At 38.6% G+C, this 24,782-nt stretch overlaps 1 protein-coding gene across 3 annotated transcripts in view; it reads right to left on the bottom strand.

Annotated features, from left to right (window-relative positions):
• robo1 (roundabout, axon guidance receptor, homolog 1 (Drosophila)) overlaps window positions 1-24,782 on the bottom strand; it is a 236,978-nt gene that overhangs the window by 144,404 nt on the left and 67,792 nt on the right. For all 3 annotated transcript variants that reach the window (XM_057350586.1, XM_057350584.1, XM_057350585.1), the window contains exon 3: window positions 3,531-3,617. In XM_057350586.1, the coding sequence (XP_057206569.1) occupies window positions 3,531-3,617 (87 nt within the window). The remainder of the gene's footprint in view (window positions 1-3,530; window positions 3,618-24,782) is intronic.

Here is a 24,782-nt window from a genome sequence, read left to right as displayed (position 1 = left end):
ACCAAACAACATTGGACCCCATCGACTTCCATTGGATGGACACAAAACCACTGACACATTTGAACCACATGAGTGAATAAATGATGCCAAAGTGCATTTTATTTTTGAGCTTTTTGTAAAACTAGTTTTTAAATACGGCATTAGTTGGACGTGCATCAAAATTTGTCTGAGCTGCACATCAGCATTTATGAATTCGCTGGTTAGGATTTCACACACGTTTGCAAATCTGTCAATCAGATCCAAACTCATTTGACAGTCATGAGGGCACCATATGGACCCCCTGACTCCAAAAAAGGGGGGGCGTCCAACTCTCTCTTTCATCCTCTCTCCCCTGAGCAGCCAACCTTCACAAAAAATACAGCGTTAAAAGTCTCCTATTTGACTTTTCACACCAAATGATGCTTAGTTAGCACTTGGCAGCGACAAATCTTTTGTATTCCTTCACCCGTACTAATCTCAGCGGCAATAATAAACAAATTCGAATTCCCTATCCCGTGCCAAACAGACGTGTTGCAGAATAATGAAAACCCCAGTACCACCAGCTTCTTATCTCTGTTTTCGCACCAACTAGTCGTCTCTCTTCATTCCCTACAGCACTTGACAGAATTAGCCTGGTTCAGCATTGAGAGTTTGGCCTGATGGCCACATTTCCTACGACACGGGGCGAGTTAAGCCAGGGATTTGTGATGATAAGAGACTAGATGCGAATATAAGGAGCACCCACCACATCCTCTCAGAAGAGAACCCCTCTGGACGACCGCAGCAGAGGTAATTACATCTCAAGTGGGATCGGTCCTAAAGGCAGGACCCGCACTGACCGTGTTTTCCACCCTGGGGAGAAGCCAGTGCTTTGTGGGGTATACGCTTTGTGGATAAGCCTGATTCTAAGAGTGCTCGTGTTCCACGAGGGGTGGAGAAATTTAACCCTGAATGTGTGGACGATTTGCATTTGCACGTCCCATGGGCAGAAATCTCGGCCGGTAATAATACGAGGCATTAAGGAGGCAGTCACAGTAATCATGGTGGTGTGTTCAAGGTCAGGATCAGGCCTCTTTAATGAGGGTGTCTCAGCCTGTCACACCCAGACAACCAGGTGCATTTGGATACACCAGACACCAATGTTTAACGCAGCGTGTCGAGGACCTCAGAGTGCGTTGCGTATGCTTAAGTGTCCTAGCGCTTCATATAAACTATAAACATAGAAGGTGAAGAAAACACGTGAAGTAATATCAGACAACTTAATATAGAGTTTTGGTTCTATTTCAAAAATGCAATCTTCAATAAGGACGAAGGGCACAGAATTCTATTAGGGAAATGCCACCATTCTCTAGAAACGTTTCCTGGAACACCAAGTTGACCTTCAGTTAAATTTCTCTAACATCTCTGTTCTGAAGAAGTTTATCTTTACGAGACCAGGTTGCTTTTGACAAAAAAATACACTAAATTAATCTTGTTGCTGCCCATTTTATCGGACAGAAGGATTGCACAATACAACTATTAACTGCAGAACCCCACACAAAAACAGTCTACAAACACTATATTAATGAAGAAAGATCTATCTATAGTATCTATCTACCCATCTATCTATAGTGTCTATCTGCCTATAGTATCTATAATATATATCCGTTTACAGTATCTATCAATCTATAGTATCTATCAGTTTATAGTAACTATCAGTCTATAGTATCTATCTATCAGTGATAGAATCAATCAGTCTATAGTATATATCTACTAGTGATAGTATTTATTATATTTATCAGTCTATAGTATCTATCAGTGTATAGTATCAGTGTTTGTATCTACCTATCAGTGATAGTATCAATCAGCCTATATTATCTGTCGGTCTATAGTATCTGTCAGTTTACAGTATCTATCTACCAGTGATAGTATCTATAATATTTATCAGTCTATAGTATCTATCAGTGTATAGTATCTATCAGTGTTTGTATCTACCTATCAGTGATAATATCAATCAGCCTATATTATCTGCCGGTCTATCTGTCAGTCTACAGTATCTATCTACCAGTTATAGTATTTATAGTATCTATCAATCTATAGTATCTATCAGTTTATAGTAATAGTATAGTACCCATCTATCTATAGTGTCTATCTGCCTATAGTATCTATAATATATATCAGTTTATAGTATCTATAGTATCTATCAATCTATAGTATCTATCAGTTTATAGTATCTATAGTATCTATCAATCTATAGTATCTATCAGTTTATAGTATCTATCTACCCATCTATCTATAGTGTCTATCTGCCTATAGTATCTATAATATATATCAGTCTATAGTATCTATCAATCAGTCTATAGTATCTATCTACCAGTGATAGTATCTATCTATCTATCTATCTATCTATCTATCTATCTATCTATCTATCTATCTATCTATCTATCTATCTATCTATCTATCTATCTATCTATCTATCTATCTATCTATCTATCTATCTATCTATCTATCTATCTATCTATCTATCTATCTATCTATCTATCTGTGATAGTATCAATCGGCCTATATTATCTGTCGGTCTATAGTATCTGTCAGTCTACAGTATCTATCTACCAGTGATAGTATCTATAGTATTTATCAGTCTATAGTATCTATCTGGCAGCAGTAAATCTCCTCTCTACTGTATCTTTGTCCTTGTGAGATTCAGAAATGGAGTGCTCTCTCGAGACTCTAGTATTATCATTCTCTACGCTCTGCACCAGCAATTCTCATCTTCCATTGGATCACCCACGTCGCGAAATCCAGCTTTTCATTTATCGACTTGTTTCCCCAATGAAGGTCAGAATGTTAGTTAACTTTCTCTAAGAATAACACCACACACGCTGCAGGAGATTCTCCGCTCTGGCCCCAGGGCCCCTGGAAGGTGAACTCTATTTCCACTTAAGCAAAAAGGGTCAGGGATGTTCTCTCACCGACGGGCTCATCTCATTGGAGTGCATTTAATCTGGAAATTGAGGTTCTGGCTCACTCTCCTCCTTTATGACACGAGCATACGAGTGTTTTAAAGCTATCTCTGAAAATAACACAAAGAGGTTGTCCAATTTCCACAAATCAACCTGGGTGAAGTAACACTTTGCGAAGAAAATAAACTGTTTATAGGTGAGAATACCTCGCTCAGCATTGGCAGACTGAAGTGAAGGTTATGTAAAGCCATTCATAGAAATCCACCGGAGACACATTTAAGAACTCTTTAAAATGATTGGATTGGAAATTACATCTTTATGATAATATACAAAACCCACTGTGATAGCAGCCAAAAAACGTCAAACTGAAAAATATCTTAAAACGCCCCCAAGTAATGAAAAAAACGAAAGATTTGATTAATCTCCAATTGAATTACTTCAACACTGTTTATGTTCAAAAACATATTGTTAGCGTCTTGTCATTAATAGAAAGAAACAGGAAGAATAAAAAGGCTTAAAAAGATAAAGAAAGACAGGACTTTCTTGAAGTTCTTTTACGGTAAACACAGCAGTACTTTTAGTTACTGTATAAGAATCAAGAAACAGTACCTGTGTAGCCCGGCGAGTTGTCGTCGCCATGTTCTGCCGTTGGGGCTTCTGTGGCCCTATTGCTACCTCCCTCCTGAGTGTCCGAGTCTGTTGAAAGCAACACAGGTACTGAGACCCCAAGCAAAGAATGCTGCGCCGTCGGTAACATGGTAACACCCCAGTAACCCTGATACCAGCAAATGAGCAGTAACAGACTCCATAGACAGTGGTGTTTCATGCATCTCCATCCGCATGCACCTTCAAACTGCATTGTTGAGTCGGAAAAACTTGTTACTCAAGTCTCAAAACCTTATATCTAAAAGTTCTAAGGTGTTAAATGTTATCCATGGTTCAAATAATCCAAATCTTTGTTAAAGCAGGTAAATGGCGTTTTCCGTCTCCCCAAAGGCTCCGCAAAGAGACTGTTATGTTCCTCACTTCTCCAAGTCCTGAGCGTCTATGCATTCGACTAAGAAGTGACAATGCGTTCCCCTTTCAACAGACAGCCCTATGGAGCACATGGGCACCAGGACTACCCAACTACAAACGCAAAGTCACTGGCGCACACCCTCTTTAGCTCAATATAAAGTCATTGACTAAACTAATTCCCTAATCAGCGCCTGTCGCTTTTCTGGAAGATGGACTGACAGCCCATCTTCTACGGTGGGTTTAGAAAGGAGGACCGGGCGGGGGTGGGGCCGATGCCCCCATCGTGGCGAAGTGTGGGATAAATCAGCCTGAGCCATGCCCACTTCCATTGTTGGGCACTGACAGGAGGCTAATTTGGGACGAGGGGAGGTGAAGGGGCCTGTTTAATATAAAGGGGGTCAGAATCGGCCAGATGACTGGGAAGCGGCCCATCATGACCGTGAATCAAGATTGGCATGGTTTACGGGGATAAAAGGCACGCAGGCAAAACAAAAGGGAGTCACTGGAGAGCATTTAGAGCTCAGGGATGTGTGACCACTCCCTGTCCTTTCGTTCACCCTGAGGCTAGCATTCTGTGAACGCATTTAAGCATGGCTGCTAATGCAAACGACACTTTATAGTAACAGAGTTTAGAATGGATTTTAGGAGTGCTTAATGTCAATTTAATGAGTTGTGTCAAATCCGTGCGCGTCTGTGGTGAATTTAGTTCAGAGATGTGACACTTCTAGTATGTTTGTGCTGAGAAGGCGCTTTCTGAACAAACGCACTGCTGAGGAAGTTCACAGTATCGCAAGGTCGTGCCCAACAGGAAATCGTTGGCTATACTAGCTTGTGGTAGCTACCTTCATGTTCAAGAAAGAGAAAAGTCAAAAGAAACACTTCTTGCAGAAGTTCAAGTTCACAAACATGCAACAGCAAGCATGCAAACATCAAGAATCGATGACACTGTCTGCTTGAGTATTGACACCATAATGTTCAGACCCATTCACACCAGAGGCCATGAAAAAAGTAAGTTTACCGATCACACAGAACGCGTTTTTCATGTTTGAAAACTTTTTTTATGTTGCTAGGGAACAACCGAAACAGCTCTACTGTCAGTCAAGGAATATATCGTGAGCTCTCTAGTTGCTGTTAACTGTCATATTAGCAGAAACTTTAAAAAGTACATAACTAGGGATTTTTAAGGTCCTACTTTGGTTTATGGAGTGCCCAACAACAAGTTTATGTACATAGAAGGTGTAAAAACACTATTATTTCATAATAATAGGCAGTTATTCTTACCATACTTCTTGACTGATTCATCCATCTAATTCCCTCCTTTCTGCTAGCCTAGTCTGATGTGATTGGTCAGATGGTCTAGTCTGCTGTGATTGGTCTACCGTGAATGAGGCTCACGAGCTACAGTGTTTGGGGAAGAAGAGTGAAGTTTTCGCAGGCAGTCCTAGCAAAACGTAGGCGGGACTATATGTAGTGACGTAAATCCGTGGCGGATTGTGAATCGGACTAGGGACGACTCGTTTACGTGATTCAGACTCGACTCCCTTTTTTCCAAGCCAATAACTTTGTTATTCATTCACCTTTGGATTTACAACTTGGCAGACTGCTTTCTTTCAAACACGGCAACATTACACACTGCATGAAATGTGATTTTCATGATCTCATGTTATGTACTCTTTAAAACATGTACAAGCAGAGGGTGCTCGCTCTGACCTTGCTCGGTTAACCCGCAACAGCCACCACAAGTTTCTCCTCCATCATTGCATTCCCTGGACGTTTCAAGCAACTGTAAAGTTCCGTCACCACAACGGAAGCCCCGCATCTCCATTAATTCGGTTGGACAATGGGAAAAAGGCGCATGACGTCAACCGCTTTTCTGCTCTTTTTTTTCCACTTCAGGCGCTCAGAGCACTCTGCCAAAAACGCGAGGTGCAGCAGGCAGTAAAACGCGAGGCGCCAAGCGTGCGTAAGCAGCTCGCAAAACGCTCCCTGCCAACTGAAAACAATTCAAAAGAGGCGCGTCTAACAGCAAAAAACACATTCTGTCTGAACGGCCCCTTAAAGGGATACTTCACTCAAAAATAATAATTCTGTCAACATTTACTCACCTTCGAGTTGTTACAAATCTGTATACACTTCTTTGTTCTGATAAACACAGAGAAAGATATTTGGAAGAATGCTTATAACCAGACAGATTTTGCCCTCCATTGACTCCCATAGTAGGAAAAAATACAACGGTTGTCAAAAGTGCCCCAGAACTGTTCGCTGTCCTACATTCTTCAAAATGTCTTCTTTTGTGTTCAAGTATTTTTTCCTACATGGGAGCCAATGGGGGGCAAAATCTTTCTGGCTATAAGCATTCTTTCAAATATCTTTCTCTGTGTTTAGAAATTTATACAGATTTGGAACAACTCGAAGGTGAGTAAATGATGACAGGATTTTCATTTTTGGGTGAAGTGTATCCCTTTATAACGTTAGAAGAAAATGAGTGTGGACCTAATGTAGTTTTTAGTTATTGTTCTTGATGAACAATAAACTAGGGGTGCTACAGTATACTGGTATTGTCAATATCGTGTTAAACCACACATATTGTGATTTCGTAAACTATCCACAAACCTATTTTGCGATAAGAGCCACAATGACGTCCCAAGCCGTCTCTCTGCCTCCCTACGGTTGTATTTTGAATGTAATTCATTCACCATATAAAACACAAAATAAACAATATTAAAGATGAATTTCACTGAAAAGTCTTTAGTTATCGCGATAATATCATTAGTGTGAATTCTTGTGGACACAAAAATCGTGTATTGAAAAAAATCTGATATTGTGACAGCCCTAGTGTAAACAAGCCTTTAGTTTTACTGGTCGAACCATAAGAACTCTTATTTGTCCTTTTACACATCCGCCGATGTACTCTCATCTTTTACCTTATTTAAAATCATAACACCTAATAAGCAGATTTCACGGTATCTCTGCCTGTCGTTAACTACTAAAACCAGATCACAGGTATGCTTAAAATACAACAAAGAAAATGTGCCACGCTACATGCGTCAGGAGAAACAGCATGTAAATATAAATTACATTTACATTACACTTAGATTTAGGCAATTAGCATACGCTTTTATCCAAAGCGACTTACAAGAATTAAGAAAACAATAAAGCGATATATCACATGATTTATACTGATTGGAGGTTATAGTGTACTTGGAGAGTATTCTGCACTTCCTGTTAACAGGTGGTGTGCCCAGCTGCCCTGAAGAACACAGGAACAAAAACCTGGTGCTCCCTCTGAATCAAATGGCCCTGATCCACACAATCCAATCGTGTTCTGCCTCCCCTGATGACTAATTAAACCAAACCTCATGTGACTGCCCGGCGCTTCTGTGTGGGCACATTAGGAGGATGTTCCCCAAACGGCCCAAATCCCCGGCTGTCCGATCATTTTCATGCACAAAACAGAGAAAATCAGCCTGCTTTCTCCATTTCTGCCTATATTGATTTGAGTTAAAGGTGATGAAGAGGCTCAATGATAAAACCAAGCACGTACACACAAAGAAAAGAATTCATTCAGCTTATTGGCTTTAAAAATCAAGGCTAGTTATTGGGTTAATCATCAGTTGGTTAAATATTTCTGAATTTAGGAAAAATGAACGAGTTACCGTGGTCATCTGTGCACTCTTACCCAATGTTATGCTGATTGCGATTTCTCAATTTTAGTTCTGCTTAAGGGCTGTAATTTATAAAAAGTGTTTCATTAACTCACACATGTCAAGTAAGCCGACATATCTTTTTCCCTCTCTACGCTTATTCATTTGTGGCCAATGTTGAATCCAGACTGCAAATTACCAAAGATTATGTTAAATGAGTTTGTGGAAGGACGCCAGTATTTAACAGCTGCTTGTTTGTAGAGAGGTGGAAGATAGCAAACTGCACACGGAGTGAACACATCACTGACACGCCAACACTGCTTAATACACCAATAGACCAGCCATGAGAAAGTGTCTTTAATATTTCTTGACAGCAAAAAGATTAAATGGAGAACAAGTTAAAAGTCTCCTTATCTTCATGTGTCTCACATATTTCTACTGAGAATAAGACCCAGAAACCTTTCAGAAGACGTCTCCACAATGTTAAAAACTGAGCCCGGATCTCTCATTATAAGTCAAAGTCAATACTATGAAGTTATAGTTCAGCGAAAAATGAAAATTCTGTCATCATTTACTCACCCTCTTGTCATTTCAAACCCGTATGACTTTCTTCTGTGGAACACAAAAGAAGATATTTTGAAGAATGTTGGTAACCGGCACGCATTCACTTGCATTGGTTTTGTGTCCATACAATAGAAGAAAATGGGTGCCGGCGCTGTTCGGTCACCAACTTTCTTCGAAATATCTTCTTTTCTGTTCTACAGAAGAAAGAACGTCAAACAGGTTCAGAATGACAAGAGGGTGAGGAAATGATGATAGAATGGTCATTTTTGGGTGAATTATCCCTTTAAAGATTTGCGATGAAAACTCAAACGTTTCTCGAATTGATCTCAAGCCATACAATGTCCATTAACTTGCATCTAAATAAAAAATATCTATAAATAAATAAAACATAAAAGCATTGCCCTAAATTAAGCAGAAATCATCACCAAACTGTTTTCATAAGAAAAACATTTAATGCTCGATCTGAAATGTAGTTTAAGGAAAATCTGGGACTCAGATTTACATTATATAACTAGCACTCGGAATACATTATATAACTAGACTTTTACATTCTTTGAAAAAAACGTACTGTTTCTCTATGTAGACGTATCTGCCACCATACTAAAGTATTTTAAGTTGTTCTCTTGTGCTTCAAGATGGCTGCTACCGACCCAAGTAACCAAACTTTCTTTAAGATATCATCCATATCTGTAGTTTGAAACTTCACCCTAGGGGTTTGTTTAAATCTAGACTAAACACATCAATAGTAATATTGCTTGTTTTAGCAAACACACTAGCAAGCGTCTCATTGGTGAACATGTTCAGGGCTCCAGTCGGACCACTGTCGGTCTGATAGCTCCAGTATTATCGGAAAGTACCATGGGGGGATTATGCATATGAGGGTGTTGTGGTCCAGTCTCTCTTTGCACACGGTGGGCAGGAAACCAAGAATCATAATGAGAGACTGTGGCCGAGGTTTTCCTTCTGCAAAGATCTACAGACGGGGAATGACAGAAAGAGACGGCTGGGGAAATTAAAGGGTGCTTTCAGAGACCCTAGAAGCAACAGACCGTCTGGCATCAAGATATTAAATGAAGTTGCGGCCATCTAAATATCTATAGCGCTGTTGAGGTTGTTAGTATTGGCCCGGCGGACAGTTTTATTTCTCGGAGGCTGTTCATTCATTTAGACTTAATGTAATTCACAGTTACGTGCAGTTACTTCAATTACGCTATCAAAGGCATCAGATATTTCAAGATGTCCTAGGAGAAATATGAATAGAAACAAATGAGATTGAATTATAGTGGAGTAAAATGAATGTAGATGATATTATACTGTATAAATATAATAAGTCTTGGAAGAAAAAGAGATCTCAGGAACGCTAAGGGGTTCAAACATACCACCCAAACCACCCAGAAATGGGTTGCAGGTTAATAGTTGGGAAAAGACAGCAGGGCACAAAAATAATAAAAATGCAGCTAACCAATTAATTATTTATTAACTTATCTTTGATTATTAAATAAAAGTATTTACAGTATATTTATTAATTATTACTTTATGTATTTATCATTCATTCATTATTAATGAATTATTTATCAATTTTGCCTCTCTATCGCCATCGCAGTTTGAAACATATAACTGCAAGTTACGTTATATACTTATCTTTACATGTGTTGTGAATTTGTGAAATTGTCAACCTGACATTTATCATACCAGCAGCTTAAATAATAAATTATTAACTCACCATTGTGAATTGGAAAACAATACAGAAAGTTTTGAACGTGGATTTTTATGCACTTGCATGAAAAAGGTTTTTGTTCATCATTTTAAAACCAAAGATCTTTGCACGATCTGCTTGGATGTAGTGATTATACATATACATTATACATGCATTCGGTCACACACTTGACTAACACCGGGTCTACACCGGATGCGGCATGGCGTGATGCAATGCAACATAAGACAACAGAACGCATTACAACCCATTATATTTTTACATTTTGTCCACACTGGATGCGGTGCGATGCGACAATCCCATTAGAACAAGCTATGTGTCGTGTTGCGTCGTGTCCAGTGTAGACACGGTGTAAGAACACAAATGGCAAACAAGTCCAATAGAGAATGTAAAGCTACGTCACGCCGTGTTGAATGTTGCGCAGAGTCGTTCAGGAAAATCCCCTGGTTCTTTCACTTTCGATTTCTCCATATATCAAACAAAACAAGTAACGGTACATATCAAAACAATAATAGCAGTGGAGTATGATCCTCCCAAGATGGCGGCGCCACTGCAACATGCGACATAGGGCATGGCGTTAGCTTCACATTCTCTATTACTAGCTGACAAGTTCTCCCTCAACACATCCAACAACCACCGACCCAAACAGGCACGAGTTCCAGCAGTTTGTCTGATTAGCACCGGTGTGAATGCAGTCACTGCATCTGTAGCGTTTCAAGCACTCTACAAATAATCCTATCAATCTCCGTCAACATCACGGCAGGCCTGCGAAAGCCAGAACAGCTGGCGAGGTCTCACGCAGCTAAACGGAGCGGATGATGGGCATCGCTCAGACTTCGGAGGTTAAAGCGCTCGCTACAATGAGCTCTTCAGCGGCGACTAAATGAAAGCCACTTCAGGGTCTGAAGACCGTGGTGAAAGGGCACAGCTGCTAAACGCAGTGTTATAAAAGCCCGAGTTACAGCCATGATTAATGATGAAGCTCTCCACAAAGACAAGCCACCTTCAATCCAACTGACACACTTGGAGAGACTCGAGTACCCCCCTCAATTTTCTGAGGATGTGACTCCATGTGCATTTAAAAGAGTCATTAACTTGTGTCTGAGACATTAACTGTAGTGTCGCTCAAACTACTCCTGAAAACAAGAAGTTTGTAGATGATATTTTAAAGTCATTTATGTAAATTGTATTAAGTTGTTAAAGCTGTGGTTAACTGCACACCAACACATTGAGACCTGGCGCTCATATAGACGGTTTGCACGCGCCTGGCCCGAAGTTAACTTCTGGTCTGTGTTTGGTTATAATATAACAATTTATGTTATATTTAGTTTATATAAATATTAATGTACATTGGTATTTTATTGTATATTAATTGCATTCAATTAAATGAAAACTGCTACAGTTATTGACTCTTTGCAGAGGTCTACCTGGAAGTAAAGTTTGGGCAACATGACGTTTGTTGTCGCTGAAACCATCTATAGGCATTAGGCAACACAACTTTATGTTTATATGGCTCATTTAAAAAAAATTCTCTTTACTATCTAGTATGAACAGAAAGGCCACAAAGTAAAAGACACATTTAGTTTTTAAACACTAAAGTTTTAATGAGACACTTTTTAAATATGTATATTATTTGAACCACTGGAAGTTCTTTATTCAATAAAGGTGTACAATCTTCATTCCAAAGCGTAACCACCACAAACACTTTTGGACAGAAGCATCCATTTAAAATACAACTGAGTTTAATTCACTCAGACTCGGTTTGAGATTTACTCTACATTACTTCAAAGTTCTTCAGTACTTCATCCAACCTCACAGCTACACCATCATTAGCAAAGTGCCAAGATGACAAGAAAGAGTTCTTCTTAATGTAATAAAAGTGTGACAGAGGCAGAGCCTCAGTTAATTCACCACAGCCGCAAGCTTTGAAGTGGCGATTTTCCCCTCCGATTAAATGTCTCATTCTCATAAATCTTCAACTCGCTGCCACACTGTGTTGTGGGTAAAACAGTGAAGGTTTCATTCTAAAGGAATCTTGGCTCGATGATGACAGAGTTCAGCAACACAGGTTATATTCTTGATGGTACGCTACATATAGACAAAGTTTATTGTTTTAATTTTAAATCATTTATTCACCTCATGTTATTCCAAATCTGTATGACTTTCTCTCTTCTGCAGAACACAAAATAAGATATTTTGAAGAATGTTGTTAACCAAACAACATTGGCCCCCATTGACACAAAACCGCAGAGACATTTCTCAAAATATCTTCTTTTGTGTTCCACAAAAGAGTCATTTACAGGTTTTGAATGATATGAGGGTGAATAAATGATGACAGACTTTTTATTTTTGGGTGAACTGTCCCTTAAAAGCAATAGTTCAGAAATGTACCAAGAATCTCACAAGTATCATAATCTAAATGAACCGAACGAATGTCTTTTTTCTCTTAATAATGACTTAAATGTTGGTCTGTTCCTCAAACAAGCTATTGTATGGCTTCATAATGGAATATAGCCCATAAGTCAAGCGGACTGTTTTTATGGTTTTTCTATTTTATAGCGCTTTGTCCTTTTTGTAGCTTCACATTATAAATCACCCACTGCTTTCATTATACGAAAGAGAACTGTGTTTTGCCAAAGTCAAAGAACGTGTATGTGACATGGTCGTGTGCTATATTATCATTATAATACATGAATATCAAGTCTTTAAAGTCCCCATGAACCGGAAGTTGAGATCGTTTTTACTTCCGTATTTTGACGCATTTCCGAGGTGAAATGGAATTTTGAAGGCGAAAAATAGTGGCCGTGGCTTTCGTCTTTCTTTGTGATTTGATTGGATATATAAAAACAGCCGTTGCATTTTGAAGTGGAACTGGCAGCAGACTGACAGTTGAAGGGGAGGAGTTAACGTCTGCTCCGCCCAAGCCGTCTAACATGGATGGATAGTCATTACAGGACAGAAGTGCATTTTCAGATTTCAACTTTATGAGGTTTCTGAGGGCACACGATTTATAAAAAGAGAATGACCCACATTGATAAACTATTTACAAGAAACGCTGCAATATTTCATGAAAATATAGGCATTGTCATTTTTAATTTCACTGGGACTTTAAAAGATTCACTTGGCAGCAAACAAAAAGAAGAGAGGGTGCATTTCTATTTATCTGATAAGTTCATTTGCAATTTAGGAATAATTACAGGATCATTTTTCTGTTGAGAGCTTCAGTCAGTCCGCCAGGCATCTGATCCAGAATCAGGCAAGCTGAACGAACAGCGAGAACTATCTGACTGTTTTCAGACATACAAACATGCATTCAAATGCACACAAAATCCATACACGTTTACATGCACAAACATGTGCGCACATTTCTCTAAAACCACAATACGACAGCACAAGTTGCGTCTGAAGCAGTTAAGTGGAAAGAAGAAGCTTTGCCACAATATGAGCCGCTGGTCTGGTTTATAAGTGGCCGACACACCAGACATCAGTGTCTGAAACCTCAAGCTTCTCAGATCTCTAGTAAAGGAGCACATGAGGATGTTAAATGGAACTGCCATCTCTAAACCGAGGGGAACGGTGGGATGAGATGGGCGTGATTCCTACTAAAAGATTTACTTTGTAAAGAATTCAGCACATACCAATGCTACTGAATGGTTAATGCTCTCGGGCAGAAAGATGGAAGGCGTTAGTGAGTATTGAGGAAAGATCAGACTGTGATTTGTAAAACAAATGGTATGAATCATGACCATAAACAACAAATCTATCATCTAGACCATCAAATGATTATCATACATGTAACACATAAACAGTACTTCACCACACTTTTGTTATACATATTGAAGGGATAGTTTACCTTCAAAATGAAAACTGCATCATTATATACATGCCCTCTTGTTGTTTCAAACATGTATGACTATCTTTCTTTTGAAATAGATATTTTGAAAAATGTTGTGGTCCCCATTGACTTGCATTGGTTTTGTGTCCATACAATAGAAGTGAATGGAGACCAAACGTTTTTGGTTACCAACATTTTTCAAAATATCTTCTTTTGTGTTTCGCAGTAGAAAATCACACAGGTTTAAAATGACAACAGGATGAGTAAATGATGACAGAATTTTAATTTTAAAGGATGAACTATTCCTTTAATGTGCGCATGTATTCTTTTTTATGTGTACTGCAATAAGCCAACACAAAATCTGATAAAAGGGAAATACGGAATTTGATGAAATGATTGAACATTGGTAAACACTACAATGTGAATGATGACATGAAAGAATAAAAATAGCAAAATATTTGCATAATAGACCAATACAAAAGCCAAAGAATGTCTAAAACTCTGTAGAAAATGTTTGGATTTTTATTGTTTGGGGGAAATCTGAGGAGCTTGCTGAAGAATTCTGGAGGTCCAGATTGTGGGTCTAGGTCTACTTAAAAAATTTTGACAACAAGATTTTCTATTGACCACAAACACAAAGGGTGGACTGAAGATATGCGCTGTTGTTTTGCTTTTACAGTCATCTGTCAAAACTCTAAGGCAAACTCTTTAAAATGCAAACAGAAAGCAATCTGTTATCAAAAGCCTCTTTTGTAACCAGACTTCTCGAACCCATCACAAAACACAACACAATCCAGACCTGTTTTCACTTGAATGCTTGCTGAAGGAAGTGATGACTGCTGACAGCATAATTACGGGTCATAAACCAAATTGAAATATTTCATCGGAAGAGAAGCATCTCATTAGAGAAAAATTGAAAAACAGTGTTTTGGTTACAGTCGACCGACAGTTTCTGTCTGACGTGCAGATTGTAATGCGATGTTTCAGGTTTTACAGCCACCTCTTTTAACCCGTCTACGATTACAAAATGTGTTCTTCATATCTTCCACACAATAACCGTATTATGTATTCCTGACAGATCTACTGACTAACAGTACCATTCACTTGGATAAAGACCTCTTAGGTTTACGTTCCAGTATGAGTAATAGTGTTATCACAAAACAGATGTTGACTTCGGTCATATATTGTGATTTACAGTCTCTCAACCCTCTCTCTCTCTCTCTCTCACTACACAAGACACAAGCCCTCATATTCACACGCAGAGAATTTGATCTGTTAACATTTTTGAATGGATTGTGTTTACCAGGAGCTATACTTTATTTACCGAGAAAAATTGAGGAACTATACTGTTTAGGCGCGAGTAAAAAAAAGTACTGCATGAAATAATACAAAACACAACATCAATTGGCAAATAGATGAGTTGACCGAACCTGACCCAATTACCCAAACTCCCTAACCACCATGTACTGGTGGGTCAACATCTGACCCATTAGTACAGTGGTTCTCAAACTTTTTCGTTGTAAGGCCCCCTTTGTGTAGAGTGCATCGCTTTGCGGCCCCCCAAACAAAGACTTATAATCTAAAATTTAACATTTTTATTTAAACAAAAACATATTCGGTTATACAATGTTGAAACATCAATTCTTTTGTCTGGTGGTCTTATTTTTCTGATGTTTGATTGCATAAAATCTATGATCAATTTCTATATTTCATAAAATGCCACAAAATCTGTGGCCCCCTGGATCCATCTCGGGGCCCCCCCCAGGGGCGACGGCCCCCAGTTTGAGAACTACTGGGTTACACAACACAGAAGCTTAAAGGCGCATATCATTTCATAATAGCACTAGTGGATATTATATGAATATAATATTACAATCCTANCAGGGGCCACGGCCCCCAGTTTGAGAACTACTGCATTAGTACAGCCTTCTACTTTCCTATCCCCCCAAAAAAACAAAAAAATAATTCTTAGCTTCGTATACTGTGATAGGCTGACTGAGATCAGTTTTACTGCACGTATGCATTTAGCTTATTTTTTGTTGGCATATCATGTAGCGAAATAAATCACGGCATTACAGAAACAAACTGTCAGGGTTGGGTTGTGGGAAAAGGACAGAGGACCCAAGTGCAGACAGCGGGTAAGGGGTTAACAAAGAATTTTAATAATAAATATAAAACGAGAAACAAAAACCCACGAGGGGGTAAAACAACAGAACAGCAAGGGTAGGAACAGGGAGGGAACACAGGAACATAAACTGACTAAACTAAACTAGACAAGACCAATTACCACACTAGACACGACTACAAATAACTAAACTAGACTTACATGGCGATACAGGACAAGGCAAGTGACCAGGGCAACAACACAAATGATCCAGCACAAGACAGAAGACACAAGGGCATTAAGTAAGCGAACAAAGAAGGACAGCTGCGAGGCATGAAATAACTAATGAGTAATAATGAGGAGACGGGAGGGCGGGAACAGAGACGAGACTGGAGAGAGTGTATGGAAGGCCATACGGACAATAATGCCTCTCTCCACATAAAACATGAGGTTCTGTCATGATCCTGCCACTAGACCACGAGAAACATGACATGATGCGGCAGAATCATGACACAAACTACTGTACCACAGAAATGGCAGCTCTGATTTATATCGGCACCAAAAAAGGCCTCAACATTGTGAGAATTAAAAATAACATTGCACCCCAACCTTCCCCTGAATCCTTCTATTTCTTAATATACCGACCTCAACCTCATACTCGACAAAATCTGGAAGCAGCAGTCATGGTCAGCATAGTGTTGAGAATGCATTAGCTGCTTTTAGCATGCTAAATCTACCGAAACACAAAACAAAAACAGCACTGGCAACATTTTTGGTCAACAATGGTCAACATCTGTCTCTAATACATCCAGTGTTGTTGGACCTATTAGTCATCTACAGAACCACTTAAAGCAAAAGTGGAAAATACTCAAATGAAATATAAAAATGAAAATACTTTCATCATTTACTCACCCTCATGTCATTTTGACTTTCTTTCTTCTGCAGAACACAAAAGAATATATTTTGAATAATGTTGCTAAACGAACAACACTGACCCCCATTGACTTCAATTATATGGACACAAAACCACTGAGACATTTCTCAAAATATCTTCTGTTGTGTCCCACAGAAGAAAGAATCACATACAGGAGGGTGATTAGATGCTGACATAAATAATGATTTTGGGCGAACTATTCCTTTAAACTGTCAGTCGATGCTAAACATAAACAATATAAAATGTTATGTGACCTCTTGCTGTCTGGTGTCTGAAGTCCATGGTGATGTAACCTGTTTTTGTTATTCTAAATCGTCTCACGATTATTTAAATCTGACTCCAGTCGAAGGCCACTAATAAACTCAATGCATTAGAAATCGTCTATTTCTGCCTGTCTCTCACTATATAAAAGCACAAAGAAAGGCCAGTGTGAAAAGTGGTGCGCCTCCCATTGTTTGTCTTTAAATTTCCAATTAGCATGTTAATTAGAATCAGCGTGGCCATGAAATGTCTGTCTTCATCATTCCGATTAGGAGCCGTGCAAATGTGTCATTCTGTTTTTTTTATATCTACATCATCTGACACGTCAGCATAAGCTTCTTCAAAAGCTTTATATAATTGCAGTCTAAGCATCTTAACAGTTTTTTTCTTTCACTATAAAACTTTTATTTGACGACTGCTTTTGTCTCCTGCCTGTAGTTTTAACCGCAATTTCTTATGTCTTCAGACAAAAAAATGTGTCATGCTTCTGAAACAAAGCAGTTGAGGTTTTCTCTGATGGACAGGAATTGCATGCTAGGCCTTTTGCATTCGCACACAACTATTCCCAAAACGAAGAAAGGCTTGGCTTTTGCAGACCAGACTCGGTACCTCATGTCATTTTACACTTCATTATGACATCACAGAACATTAAGAACCTAAAAACATCTGAGGTCATTTCTGCCATGAAGTTAAACATAAATGGTAGTCATGCCTATCCGCTCTTTACTGTGGCCAACGGTTGCCATGTCTCTTCCTCGTAAAAAAGCACCATTCCATTTTCAAAAAATATTTAGGCATGTGCTCAGAATTATATCATAATAAAAGACCTTGAATGCTAAAACTACACATAAGAGCACGTAATTATGTGTGACTGTTGAATGATGCAAGAATATGCTACAATGCGTTTAAAAAGGCATTCGTTTTGACAAAGATGACAAATGCAATACAACAACGCAGAAAGTTTAAAGACACATTGAAGAGATTCCTTCTGTAATATGACTTGACTCACTGATACAAATATAATTCTACGTCCTAAAATGTCATGACTCTTTTGAGCAAAAGAATAATAGAAAGAGTGAAATGTCTTGCTTTCACATACAAATGTCAAAATTATAGAAAAAAATCATCTGCAATGGATCACACCCCTTTAACCATTTACAAAGTTCAAAATGAATCCAAATGAACGATGGAACAAAAATAATGAAATCGTTGAGCCTCAGTAAATATATTGCTTAAACAAGCAAACAACAGTCAGTAAAATGAAGAAAAGAAACATGCAGTTATGAGCTATATGAGCTATAATATCTTGTCAATATGAATATTATTCATACAAAAATAGGATCTGTTCTGTTGGACTGTTTTTACAGTGCAAGACCTAAAACACACAGGTTTGTCCCATTTAGTTGGAATTAAGACATAACAAAATGTGTTTACATTACAATCTCGTACGTTAAATTGCAGACTAAAATGAATGTTTGAGCTGTCTTATCTGAAAATACATTGCTCTGCCATATATCTTTATCGTAGTGTCCATCTACACTTAAGGGCTCGGCATAGTCCAGGCGAATTGCGCTTTCGTTCTGCGTTTGGGGGTAACATGAAGCTCGAAAACGTTGAGAGACGGTATAGTGTTTTCGAACAATCCAACACCCCTTTGTTTCTGGAGGCGTAGCGTATGCAAATAAAATGACGCGTTATTTCCCACAGACGGCGGCGCTACATAACACACCCACCTATTACGTAATGGCCATGGACCAATGGTGGCTCGAGGGTGTTTACCGGCCAACACGAACTTTCCCGGAGAGTTCTGTTTGGTTTGCTGCGGCGAACTAGTGAAACGAATTATCGTTTCGACCAGATTTTGTTCGAAATCAGGTCACAGACGGTCGTTTTTCGATTTTGCATGTAGTATGCCGAGGCCTGTTCTCTGCCAACAAGGCGGGCTATTTGTACTAGCTCCGCCCACCAATATGTGATTGGAATAGAGAAAGTGTCAGAACGACGCCATTTCAGACAATGACTTTTGTGGCGTAAGGTGTAAATTCTGTATTTGGTACAGGAGACCGGGGTTCTAATCCACCTCTTGCAAAATACGCTCTTTAACCTTTTTCTATTACCTTACAGATCATAAAGGCATTTGTTTTCAATAAAATTAATTTACTTAAAGACTTAAAATTCATTTTTATTCATAAAGTTTAGGTTTAGGGTAAGGTTGGGGGTTGGTGTATTTTTTTATAAATATAATGATTCACACTCTGTTATTATTGCATAATGTTTAATGCACAACAATACTGATGCGCAAACAGTAACGTTATCTGCCACTATTTATAAGTACCAATAACTACCATTTATACTTGATCCAAAGAAAATACAGCTATTTTCGATTAGTGTAAATAGCATATCGCTAAGAAACCCTACTGCTATTTAAACATAGTGTAAATAGCCGCTGCCTATCTTTAAATATATCAGTGCCATTGTATTGTTTTAAGATTCACACCAGTAATGCGTCTATCTAGGGCATTTTATTAAAACGACTTAAATATCCTAATTTAACTAAGGCATAGTCCTGGTTTAAGCTAAGCCTGGTTTGTCCGGTTTGTCTGTGAAACCGGGCAAATAACTTATAACTTTTAGCCTAAGACTAGTCTAGGTAAATGAAGACGTTTATGTACTCCACTTAGATCATAAACCATTGAAAACGTGCTTTAATCCAGGAAAACCTGACGAAAACCCGCACCTCCCATTCCATAGGTGTTAAACCGTTTTTTTTAATAAATGACTTCAGTATTTTAGAATTTAAAACCCAATATAATGCACATCTGTTTTACTGCATTTTCAACAGTTTAATTCTTTATTTTAGAAATAAGTGTGGGAACAATGTTATTGTCTACAAATATAATTTAACATTTTAGAATTATGAAAATCATTTCAGTCACGTAATCCTAAACTTTTGTCTTGTAGTACATTCATTTTGTTCATTTAGATTAAGACAAAATGTGTAATCATAACAAGAAAAAGTTTGAACGAAGATTTTATTTATAATTTTGGGGCTCGTCGCATCATCTTTTGGCAGGTCCAGTGTTTTTGCAGAATTTCTGACAGTTCCAGCGTTTTTCCTGGCTCAAAATGAGGCGGAGGTGGTGCCATCCTGATCTTGTACACACACACAAAAGTACGGTAGGCCTACAAGTGGCTTAACCAACGTGACTTTGACATTAAAAGTTCTAATAAAATTAGATAAAAATGACAATTGTTATGTTATTTAAAACATTACTTTTATTCAACCAAACAGAAATGTTTTTTTAATCAAATAAGCTTTTTTTATCATTTCAACTAACTTTTCAGGCCGCAATAGCCAACTGAATTAACCAGTCTTTCTAAATGAGCAAAGCTCATTCACATCTTGCATTCTCTGTGGTTCACTTTAAATGATTCAAGGATCTCTTATATTCGCTAGTGACTGAAAAGTTCAATAGTTTAAATGAATCGGTTCAAATGAGTCATTCATGTGCGAGTCGTTCTGAACGCAATGTGCGTTCATACTGGCGAACTCGCTGTGTACAGTATACGCTGATTCAACGATCCAACTGCACAGCTAAAGACATTACAATGATGTACGCCATGTTAACTCAACAAATTTCAAGAAATTAAACGTACTTGGATGCAAAACAAACAGCCGTGAAACACAGGCTGGCTCTTGTTCTGCAACACTTTTTAGCGCCTCAAGTGTGCTGATAACAAAACAGCGCCTCCACTGTGGCGTAATGTCGCAACTGCAGTTACAAATGACAGTCTGTTAAATGCACGCAGCATTTCTTCTGAAGACTCGCAACATAATTTTGGCGAGAGCCTGAGGCGACACGACATTCGATCACATTCGCCTCCAATTTCTCTATGCAGGAAAAACCCTGAGTTCATACTATATAAACTGTCGTGTGACTCAATATGTGATTCAGTATCCATACACATGCCTAAATGAGGGTTCATGAAGACCATGCAGCAAAGTCCCTTTCAAAGGCTTCCTGGTCTACCTTCCACACGTTTTTACTGAGCAGAATTATAACCTTATGACCCCCATCAGATCCCCATGGGCCGCCCCCTTCCTACTACACTACCTCTCATAGCCTTTAATTTATCGCCTCTCATCCTCTCAGTCCACCTGTTTTTTCGCTCCTGCCCCTAGAAAGTTTCAATTTCTCCCATAATTCACAACCTGCTAACTCTGAGGTCACATTCTTCTTTCTGGAAAGCGTGAGAAGAGAGTCCACACTAAAGTAAGAGGATTTCTCCATTAAATGTGGTGAATTCTCAACCGAAGCAAATCCTCCTTTACATGATTTGCTCGGTAGATTCAGATGCAGCAGACTTCTTCAGTGAATCACTCCTGAATCACAGTGAATTGAGATTCACTGCTCATTGTTGGCTAATTAACGACACCTCAAGTCTCCTGGAGCAGAGAGAGAGAGAGAGAGAGAGAGAGAGAGAGAGAGAGAGAGAGAGAGAGAGAGAGAGAGAGAGAGAGAGAGAGAGAGAGAGAGAGAGAGAGAGAGAGAGAGAGAGAGAGAGAGAGAGAGAGAGAGAGAGAGAGAGAGAGAGNNGAGAGAGAGAGAGAGAGAGAGAGAGAGAGAGAGAGAGAGAGAGAGAGAGCAGTAGACATGAACAATGACCTCTAAATGGATGGCAGTGCATCTGGGTCTTTATTTTAATTAGCAGCTGGCATATCAAGCAAGCATCTTTATTATTCAAATGCACTTTGTGTGTCGTTCTGCTCTTAAGAGACACAGTGCTATAAAGATCATTACAAATTAAAATGGAGCCAAATGTTGCAATTTTGTAAGGTTGCATAAATTGATCACAAAATGCCCAAAAGTAAACCATAATTCTATATAGAGATGGGTATCGATTCTGATGTTCCGATTAACAAGCTCTCGATTCGATTCTCGATTCGAGTCAATGATTATAGATTTAATACAAATCCTATAGATGAAACAAAAAAACATTTTTCACAAAAAAATGAAACGAAGAGCCACAAATCTGTATATTAAACTTTAAACACACATATATTGAAACAGAACATTCGCATACCTTGATCAAACAGGATCAGGTTGTTATTTATTAGATTTTAGATTCAATTTATTGTCATTGCACATGTACAAGGCAACGAAATGTGACCTCTGCATTTAACCCATCCAGAGAGTAGTGAACACACGTACCCCCGGAGCAGTGGGCAGCTATCACTACAGCGCCCGGGGAGCAAGTAGGGGTAAGGTGCCTTGCTCAAGGGCACCTCAGTTGTTACCCGCCGGCCCTGGGAATCAAACCGGCAACCTTCTGGTCATGAGTCCGACTCTCTAACCATTAGGCCACAACTGCCCCTTGTTATATACAGTATAACAAACAAAATATCACAAAATTAGCTGTAAAGAGAGGCTCCAATCATATGAACCGCTGCCTTTTATGTGAAGGTGATGTTCAATTCGAAGACACACTCGCATCCGCCATGTTAATTAAGCAATGAATGAACAATATGCTCCCTGTTGTAACATCCAGGGACACAAAACATAAAAGGAAAAGTGACATCTAGTGGATGGTAGTAGCAATAACATTCACGTTAATGTTTAAGGCTTTCAGAAATGTGAATGAAAAAAAGATTCTCTGCATGCGCACTTTTGTAGCCCAAACCTAACTTCCCGTACACATCCGCATAGAATAGAGTCCCTGTAGATTATTTCTTAAAACAAGCAAAAGAAATAACAAGCAAATAAAATTAGCGAGCAAGACAAAAGTACAGGGTTCCCACGGGTCATGGAATTTCTGGAATATCATGGAATTTTAAAAGGTCTATTTCAGACATTGAAAGTCAGGGAATTTTTTTTTTCAAGGCATGGAATATCAGGGATTTTTGTTTGTCACTTTAAATTTTAGTTTCCATTTATCAAAATGTAATTTTTCTGTACCGTATTTTTTTATCGCATTGTTTCACACGTTTCATACTTGGCTATTTTCAGCGCCTTTAAATTCCCTTCCCGCTCGTCATCATGCAACCGGCCAACTGGATCCTTTTTACGTTACATGTCGCTTGTTAAGACTTGTTAAGATTGATTCTGAAGTCGCCTAGTATCTCCGCAAGTCATATTTATGTCTCTGGATACCAGAGAGTGTGTGAAAAATACCATTTTGGTACTCATTAAAACAAGCCGTGTCATTTTTATTAATAGTGATTTTTACTGCACTAAACATAGCTTTGTACCTTATACAGGACAGTTAGAAAACGCTGTAAAAGCTTAACATTCTGCGTCTGATAATTACATTATACCATTAAAGCAACATTATAGGCCATAACTACAGAAAAAAGCCATATTTTGTTGTTCAAGATCATTTTAATGCTTGATTGTAAAATTTCATCTCAGAACAAATGAAGAACAAAGATAATGGAAAACAAGATTGGATGGATATGTCATAGACTGGACTAGTCGTGCACAAACTGAAAGCTGAGGTGAACATGCAAACAAGAATATGCTTCTTTGTACATTGATGGTTTGAAGGACTTTTAAAAACAAGAACTGTATACAGGCAACCTTGAAAAAGTCAGTCAAACTGAGATACGGAAACAATGTATTTAATTCTGCAACTCTTTTAAATGCATTTATTGGTATTTTACAAGCATTCTTGTGTCAAGGGGACTGTGATGATGCTCCTTGACTTTCTGAGCCACCGGGGAAGCTAAAATCCACAAAACTTTACAGATGAAGTCGGACCAAATATTCACTATGTAACCATACGAGACCTGACACAAAGACGCAATGTTTAATTTATTTACTCTGCCCTGCCTTTCAGCTTTAGCGCTCCTTCACCTCCTCCTCTGTTTGTCTTTCTGTTCGTCCTTGTGTAAACACAGGTCAGAGTTGTGTGTTTTTGTGTTCATTTGAGTACTTGCATGTCACGACAGCGACCTGCCCAGCTGCTCACCCGGGGTGACGTTATCACTTTAAGAGATGGGCTGACGCGTGTTATTGCAGCATGCACGGCTAAATGGAAGTTTTATGAGCGACCGCACATCACACATCACTTCCTGCGCAGGTAATGGAAGCGTGCTCATTTTATTTTCAAACGCTCAAGTAGTCATTAGTAAAAGTGGACTGACGCAGAAAACAACTCTGTGGTAAAAACAAATCACAGAGGATGAGACCTCATTGAGAGATTTCACATGATTTCTTGTAATAATAATATAATCCAGGGTTTCATTTCAGCCGGGCGACTGTGTGCTACTGTACTGTATGATCTGTATGTTATAATAATGTGATGTCAAGGATTTCCTTTAACGACTACTAGGGGGAGTCTACATATTTTTCATGTTCTGTTTTGTTTAATGTCAACATTTGTTTTTCGTCTACTATACCATGTATTCTAAATCTTTCATAAAGGTCCCGTTTTATATTATTTTAATACTTAATTTCTGTACTGTTTCTATGTATTTTCTATGAAGCTGCTTCGCATCATTACTACATTTTATTTCATTCGGTTCAAGCTGGAAAACTATCTAGCATCAAGATGTTTTTCTTTTTCGGGGAAGCTGTCAAACAGATTAGTCTACAGCACTATTGGGAAGAAAATTAAAAAGAAGATCTAAAGAAAATCCTGGCCAATCTTCTTTCTCTGTTTGGATTTCAGATTACAAACGATACTAAACCGAGTTTTACTGACAATGACATTCCTCAGCATATCTGCAGAACGCACCTGTGAACGAACGGCCACCTGCCTCTGGTTTCACATCACAGTTCACGGTGA

The sequence above is a fragment of the Triplophysa rosa genome, linkage group LG14, assembly GCF_024868665.1.
Source record: "Triplophysa rosa linkage group LG14, Trosa_1v2, whole genome shotgun sequence".
Lineage (NCBI taxonomy): Eukaryota > Metazoa > Chordata > Actinopteri > Cypriniformes > Nemacheilidae > Triplophysa > Triplophysa rosa.
The sequence above is the reverse complement of the archived record's forward strand: the minus strand, read 5'-3'. Positions and strand labels throughout refer to the sequence as shown.